The 8,037-nt window shown below is 37.0% G+C and overlaps 1 protein-coding gene across 1 annotated transcript; it reads left to right on the forward strand.

Moving 5' to 3' along the window:
- The first annotated feature begins 1,504 nt into the window (after positions 1–1,504).
- On the forward strand, positions 1,505–6,441 carry dnajc27 (DnaJ (Hsp40) homolog, subfamily C, member 27). Its single transcript, XM_026285799.1, has 8 exons — positions 1,505–2,077; positions 2,448–2,530; positions 2,832–2,901; positions 3,208–3,372; positions 3,465–3,587; positions 3,685–3,845; positions 5,083–5,211; positions 5,656–6,441. Exons 1-8 carry the CDS (start codon positions 1,991–1,993, stop codon positions 5,657–5,659), a joined length of 822 nt encoding a protein of 273 aa, XP_026141584.1. The 5' UTR covers positions 1,505–1,990; the 3' UTR covers positions 5,660–6,441.
- The last annotated feature ends 1,596 nt before the right edge of the window (positions 6,442–8,037 follow it).

The following is an 8,037-nucleotide window of genomic DNA, read 5'->3' on the forward strand; positions in this document are numbered from 1 at the left end:
GATTTAAAAAGGAATGTTGTGTACATCAGAAGAACAAAATTCCACTTTGTCTAATTAATTGAATTTGTGGCTCTTTTGCTTATACTATTGTTAACCACATGAAACTATATTAATAAATCTTTATTTAAATAAATAAATAAATAATCCATATCTACAGTATAGTATACTGTGTTTTTTTCTACCCTGAGCTGATTAGAGAAGCTCTAGCGTCTGATCCAAGGCATGTGAAATGGCTCAGTGTTAATCTGACCATGTTTCAGCTTTAGACACAAAACTGTGAATTATATATGAAAACATAGAGCTGGTTGAATTATAGCAGCATATTACCAAACACCATTTACTATTTTTTTGCAGTTGTTAAATGTTGTACGAGCATTCTTAGATCAAAAATTAATGGATCAAATTCAGAATCAGGCTATTTCAAAACATCAAATGTAAATAAAGTGTTCATGTGTATAAATGAAAACATGCAAAAACAACAAAAACAGAAATATATGGTGAAGAAATGTGCTTACCACCTCCAACCTGATGGTCTACCAGAGTACTGCAATCCAAGAGGAGTCGTCTTGGATTTGGCAAATCTGGGAGACTTGAAAAATTTGGAAAACATGGAAGTGGCATCTTCTCGCTATACTAATGTGAACAATATATACTCCTATAATCGAACTTATACTATATCTTAATCCTTTTTGGAAAGCATGGGAGTCTTGGACTACTAGTTTTGGACCTGTAAACTTTCATGATAATGAGAGCCTACCTCCCTCCCTCAAGCCTGTTGGTTTGTTGCACTCTATCTCTCTCCATCCCATTGTGACTCACTTGGCCCAGAGTTCCAGAAGCTTTTTATTTTCCTCTTGTTGACTATAGATCTTATTATAGGACATCAAATTTACTGTCAAGTTTCCTAACCGACACCGCAAATTTGTTGATTTCTACGAGTCGGTTCTTCTAAACAATTCGTTTTATAGAACCGGTTCTAAAATAATAATAATACTGAATCACTCTGAAACATTAAAATAAAACCATTTGTAATTAACATATTCTGTTAATGCTTGTTTTATTAAGTGTGTTTAATGTGTCCGAGTTTGCACGTATATTAAACACTAAACACTTTCCTGAAAATATTCTGAACGATTAAAAAATATATATGCGATATTAAAAACAACTCGTATGCACATTTTTATGATCAAACAACCATACCTTCAAATCGTAAGCACAAAATCAGCTTTAAAAGTAATTAACCTAACTTAATTGTCAAATTTTCGGTTCACTAAAATTCCTCATATTCAGTTTACTCATCTTTTCTGGACACATTACGAGTCGGACATGTTAGGAAGAGTTTTTAATTCAGTCATGAAACATTCAACACCGATAGGTTCTATCATGATTTGTGAGTCGGTTCAACTGATTCATCCTTTTCAAAGTAATGATTCATTCACGAGTCGGACATCATCAATTGACTCCCCACTGTCGAATCTGTGTATGCTGTATCTGCTGTCGCCATAGAAACCTTAATCTGTTTGCGGTTTTTATTACACAGATTATGCTTATTTATAATAATTGCCGTTAACTTCTTTATGAAAAATATAACGTAAAATGCGGTTTTAAAACCACGTGTTTATATTTTTATATTTATGTATATGGCACAAAGCTTTGCTGAATCTGTTGTTTTTAATCGTGTACGTTAAACAAATAGTCGTTGCTAAGGCAGCTATCCCGTTAGCATGTCGAGTTTAAATCATTATACCTGCTGAAATATAACAGTTAACATTATGCGGGTTTTTATGGGTAGAAAACATGCGTGAAATGTACTTTCGGTTTATGGAAAAATGTTATCCATAATATTCCGTGTCACACTGGCTCTCTGTTAGCCACATAGCCAGCTGCTCTTTCTCTCTCTCTGTTTACTGTCAGACTCAGACACAGTCACACGTGAATTCTAGAGATATTTCATCTCCTCCTTTGGACGAGGTTCGGGAATAAGTGCAATATGGAAACGAATGTTCAGAAAAGACGAGAAAACAAGAAGTCGTTACGGGTTAAGGTCATTAGTCTGGGAAATGCAGAGGTGGGGAAGGTAAGAACGAAGTGTTTTGAACCATACAAACATCGAATTTAAGAAACCAAGTGGTTCTTCACCTTTGTTTATTGATAAGATCATGTATTGTTGATACGTATATGTTTGAATATATCAGTAGTTTGATGTTTACTTCATTTTCTCTCTAGGAAGTAACTGCTTTCCATTATAATTACATGTATTGTTATGTATTTGATATAAGTTACATGGATAACGTTTCTGTAAAATATTCGTTGCTAGTAATCTGTTTGTGTTTGATTTAGGAGCTCTGTTCATTTATTATTATTATGTTTTTTATTACCCTGCATAGGTATAGAAGCATACTATGTAGGACATGTGGAGTATTTCATAATATTTCTGTTTGTTTCAGAGCTGCATTATTAAACGATACTGTGAGAAGCGGTTTGTGCCCAAGTATCTAGCCACCATCGGGATAGATTATGGTGTGACCAAGTAAGTGGTGTGTGTTAACATTGTTTCCTCAAATATGGCCTTCAAATCATTTATTCTTGGTACATAAATACCTATTTGTATCCTGTCTTGTCTTTTCTATTGGCTCAGACTATTATTTACTTTTATTGTTATTTATTCATCACAGCGTACCATTCTACAATGATGCTAAATAGTAAATAATATGATTGTAGTGGTTGCAATTGTGCATACCATTCGATGCACTTATGCCCATTAATAAAGTATGATTACTGTGATTCACTGATGAAATGTAAATTAAATTGTGTTTTTCTCCCATCTCAAGGGTCCAGGTTCGAGACAGGGAGATAAAAGTAAACATTTTTGATATGGCTGGACACCCTTTCTTTTATGAGGTATTGCTTGATTTATCATGTGCATGCACTTGATTAAGTGTGTTTAAAAAGCAATATAATGTGTAGACAAAAAAGTCTCTTGTAATGGAGTATTGTTTTTTTGTTATTGCTCTATGCATACATCTAACTAACCACAGTGTGGAAGTATTGAGTTGCTGTCCATGTGACGTCCTCCCTGAAGAACCTGATGGCATTGGCGTTTAACATTTTTCTTGTTGTCATCTCTTTGTCAATAGAAATAGATCACAGGTTTGTGATTCTATGAGAGTCTGTTGTTGGAGGGAATTGATGTTGTGTGTTTTACAGGTCCGCAATGAGTTTTATAAGGACTCTCAGGGGGTGATTCTAGTCTATGATGTTGGTCTGAGGGAGAGTTTTGATGCTCTGGACAGCTGGCTCACAGAGATGAAGCAGGAAATGGGCTCACAGGCCAACATGGAGAACATCATCTTCATTGTGTGTGCCAACAAGGTGTGTGTGCCACTAGTGTTTAAATATCTATTGTGATATCTGTGATTTCTATGTGAGAGACTGTTATAAAGTGTGGTCTCTGACCCGTTAAGGTTGACCTGACAAAAAGGCGAGTTGTGGATGAGAGTGAGGGGAGACTCTGGGCTGAGAGCAGAGGATTTCATTACTTTGAAACCTCTGCTCAGAGTGGCGAAGGCATCAATGAAATGTTTCAGGTCTGTACTCGCATACAACTCTTTTCATTTGACTACCCTGCTGTTTGTTTTTTTATAGAATGACTGTTCTTTATTTGTTATGTGTCCACCTCCACAGGCCTTTTTCTCATCTATAACTGATATGTGTGAAAATGGAGGCAAGAGACCCACTCCAGAGGTCAGTGTAGGTTTTACTAAAGAGCAGGCCGACACCATCCGACGCATCCGCAACAGCAAAGACAGCTGGGATATGCTGGGGGTTAAACCCGGGGCCACGAGGTAAATTGTATGCTAAATGTGTCTGCTTGTGCTGCTGAACTTTTGTATATCATAATCTGGATGAATGGCTATTTAGATATTACCTTTTGCTCTGTATAGTGGGTTCTGTTGCACAGTATCAGGTTAGTGAACTAAATCCTTTCAGCTTTCCTCCACTCACATTTTTAAAACAGTTGTGCTGCTTAATATTTATGTAGAAACTGCTATACGAATTTTTCAGGATTCTTTGATTTATAGAAAGTTAAGAAAAACAGTACTGATTTTATACTTCGGCATTAAAAGAAAAAAAAAATCTAAGATTAACGTAAGTAATTTTGACTTTATTCTCAAAATATTTAGACTTTATTCTTGTAATTTCGACTTTATTCTTGTAATATGACTTTAATCTTGTAATCTTAGATTTTTTTTCACCGTTTTTACATTTTAAGTTGTAATTTTAAATAGAATAGAAATCTTTTTTAGAATTATAAATGTCTTTACAGTCACCTTTGATCAATTGAATTCATCCTTGCTAAACAAAAGTATTAAAAAACAAAAACTTTCAAACAGTAGTGTATGTATATATGGAGTGTATATATTAGGTTTGGGTCTGTTGCCAATGGCTGACAGTCATCACGATGTTGAGATGACATCGTGATTCCCCACAAGATAGCAGAGATCACTAGTGCAAGCCTTGTTGGCGTTGTATTTGGATTAGGATGTTGATTTGGCTCTGTTTTCTTAAACCCCACAAGTCAATTGATGTTAATAGGTTAGTGTGTTCCCATCTTTGTTTAACACATACACAATGCCCACTAGTGACAGAGGACATAATGTTGCTTCAATAACCATTAAGGAAACCAAAGTTAGTATTTACTCCCAGGTTCAGGTTCGCTGGAAAAGTTAGTAGAATGCCAGATACTTAAAAGCAAGCAACAAATAGCTGTTACCGATTAATACTGTTATTTCCCATTTAATTAAACTTTTGATACAACACTGCTGATTTTGTTAGCTTGGCAGGTTTAATCATGTGGGTCAGATCATTGGAGAATGCCTCCAATCCAATTACCTCCCTAAATTCTCTCTGCCAGCTTAATCAGCCTCTTGTATGGGGCCAAGCCCATCTTCATTAGCTGATTCTTCACCGTGATTCCTCTTTAGTGGGACCACAGCAGTTTGCCATATCAGCATTTTAAAGGCCTGTTTGATGTGTGCAATCTGAGGCTAATAGGTTTTTCTCTTTTTTTTCTGCTTGTAGGGAGGAAGTCAACAAGGCATACAGGAAGTTGGCTGTACTGTTGCACCCGGACAAGTGCGTGGCCCCAGGCAGTGAAGATGCCTTTAAAGCAGTGGTTAACGCTCGCACATCCCTGCTCAAGAATATCAAGTAGGAGCATGTGCCCACACTCAAGTGCATTTCACATGGTTTCCATTTCAAACACACCCTCCACACCGTGTCTGAGATTTGCCGGATTGTTTTTGTCTCCGTTGTGCCATCTGAATATTAGTCGTCGTCGTCTTTTTCTTTTCTTTTTTTTTTTTCTTTTTCTTTTTTTAAGAACATTCTTTTTTGTTTGTTTCGGTTGCCTGCTGTGGTGTTTTGTTAATTGAATTTGTATTAATTATATATATATTTATTTATTTATTTTAATTATTAAATGTGCATTGAAAACAGTTGTCAGGGTAGTTTAAATATGTTATCAAAATGTTTGAAGTACAAATAACATTATAGCACCACAAAAGTGTTTTCTTTTTCACCTCAAGATTTCGTCAAAAACCGACAAATGACTCTCTTTAAGGCCAAAACTTAACCATGTTCCCTTGTTTTAAGTTGATCAGCTTCACATTGCCATTAGTTGGAGTTGGAGAATTACCTCACATTTGCAGAGTTCCCTTCTCAGTGTCGAGTACGCTTAAGGCACATGGAGAAGCCTCTGGACTCCAGCAAAGACTTCGCAACAGCTGAGTTTGACAGTCACCAAAGCTGTCTTGTTTATAATGTAATATACATGTCAATGTCCAAAGTTGTTGTAGGGAAACAACAATAATGCTGTAAAGTGCGTATCTGTCAAGCCTCAGCCCAGATCATGTGCACGTCACATCATCTTGGAGTGTGAAGATGACATTGGTGGACCCTTCCTTTTTGCAGTCTGTCCTGTGACTGTTGTGCTGCTTTTTCCCATAGATGTACAGGTGAAAGACCACTTATTTACCAACTTATTTCTGAGTCAGACTTGTTTAATCCCGACGAACCTCACAGTGACACCATGACCTACATGGATGATTCCCAGTTTTTCCTCTGCTTCACCTTAGCTCACTCCAAAGAGGAGGAAGAGCATGAGAAGAAAATGTTACTTGTCTAATACCTTTGCATCAGTGCAATATAAAAGTGCATTATTTAAAATAAAAATAAATTCATAGTTATTTTTATGTAAGTCTATTTAGTTTTAACACTAGATGTCTAGTATTTAGTTTTAACACTAGATGTCATGCACATGCAGTTTGTTAATTGCATGTTAACTTATGGGTACTACATATATACATATGTAGTACCCACCTCTAATATATATATATTAGAGGTGGGCATAGATTAATTTTTTTAATCTAGATTAATCTCACTGTGATCTTGAAATTAATCTAGATTAATCTAGATTAAAATGGCTCATTCAAATTCTGCCGAAGGCATTCAGAATATGTGTGTTACCCAAATAAAATTGACAAACAGTAAGTCTTTGAGAAGGGGTTTATCAAGCTAGGTGGTGCATTAGAAAAGAAGCTCATCTCCTGTTTCCAAAATGCATCACAAAGTGCTTGAGAAAGCTGTAAACTAATTCCACATTGCACAAGGTGCAAACAACATTACTCGTGTTTCACACCAATGTTTAAGTTTTTTTTTTTTTTTCAAGTTTGTTGGTGTCAAGGTACAGAAACCAAATAATAGCACTGGATAGTCTTCAATGAAAAAATTAAATATACAATCAAACTTATATTTATTCAGACACCTTCAACATTTCTCACATTATTACAGTTTTGCTATATATATCAAAAATTATATCTGGTTCCAGTTATATGTTTGACTGTTAAAACTACAAAGAAATTCAGTCAAGAGCAGTGAGTGATTTTCGTTTTCATTTTCTTGGATTAACATTACAGCAGCCAGTAGCTAAATTAGGCGCGGTCACTTTAAGAGACGATGAACGCATCCAATATTATACACGTCCCATTTTTATCCTCAACTATTTACTTTCACTTAAGAAATAACTGAGTTTTTTCGAGCATAATTTCCAAGGTGGATATTTTGACATATTTTGTATGTATTTGTCGGCACAAGAGCAAAAATAAGCAAATTCGATGTTCTACTGTTTTGAGACCCCTTTCTCTGCGCGAGCGTGAACACCAGAACACCGTGGTGTTGAATTGGGCTCTTTCACATCTTTTTGTTTGTTCAAACTGCGATTTGCATTTGTTTGTTCGGGTGCAGGAGGAACTTCGAGGTGAACTTCGCAGAAGAGAGCTCGGTTCAGTGTCGCTGTCCGTGATACGCGGCTCTCTCTCTCTCTCGTGCGCACCTAACGGCACGCGCTACTCTTTTCAGCTTTTCCCCGTCTAGTTTTTGGATGCTTTAATGTTTAAATCGACAAGCGGTACGGCTTAACAACACGTGAGAAAGATAAGCTTTCCTGACGATGCACAGCAGTGGCCCGTCAACTGTCCTGAGCATCTTTTTAGGCTGGCCTCAGCCAGTCAGTTATATAAAATATCAAGGTGAAAGTCATCATAGCTTGCTTAGTCCCAACCCAACTTTGAGAATAGATTAACGGCGATATTTTTTTTATCGCCGATAAGAGTCTCGCGTTAACGCAGCACGTTAACGGCGATAATGGGCCGTTATCGCCGTTAACGTGCTGCGTTAACGCCCACCACTAATATATATATATTAGTGGTGGGCCGTTATCGCCATTAACGTGCTGCGTCTTTCTCTGCGCGAGCGTGACCACCAGAACACCGTGGTGTTGAATTGGGCTCTTTCACATCTTTTTGTTTGCTCAAACTGCGATTTGCATTTGTTTGTTCGGGTGCAGGAGGAACTTCGAGGTGAACTTCGCAGAAGAGAGCTCGGTTCAGTGTCGCTGTCCGTGATACGCGGCTCTCTCTCTCTCTCGTGCGCACCTAACGGCACGCGCTACTCTGTTCAGCTTTTCCCCGTCTAGTT

The sequence above is a fragment of the Carassius auratus genome, chromosome 17 (assembly GCF_003368295.1).
Source record: "Carassius auratus strain Wakin chromosome 17, ASM336829v1, whole genome shotgun sequence".
Classification (NCBI taxonomy): Eukaryota; Metazoa; Chordata; class Actinopteri; order Cypriniformes; family Cyprinidae; genus Carassius; species Carassius auratus.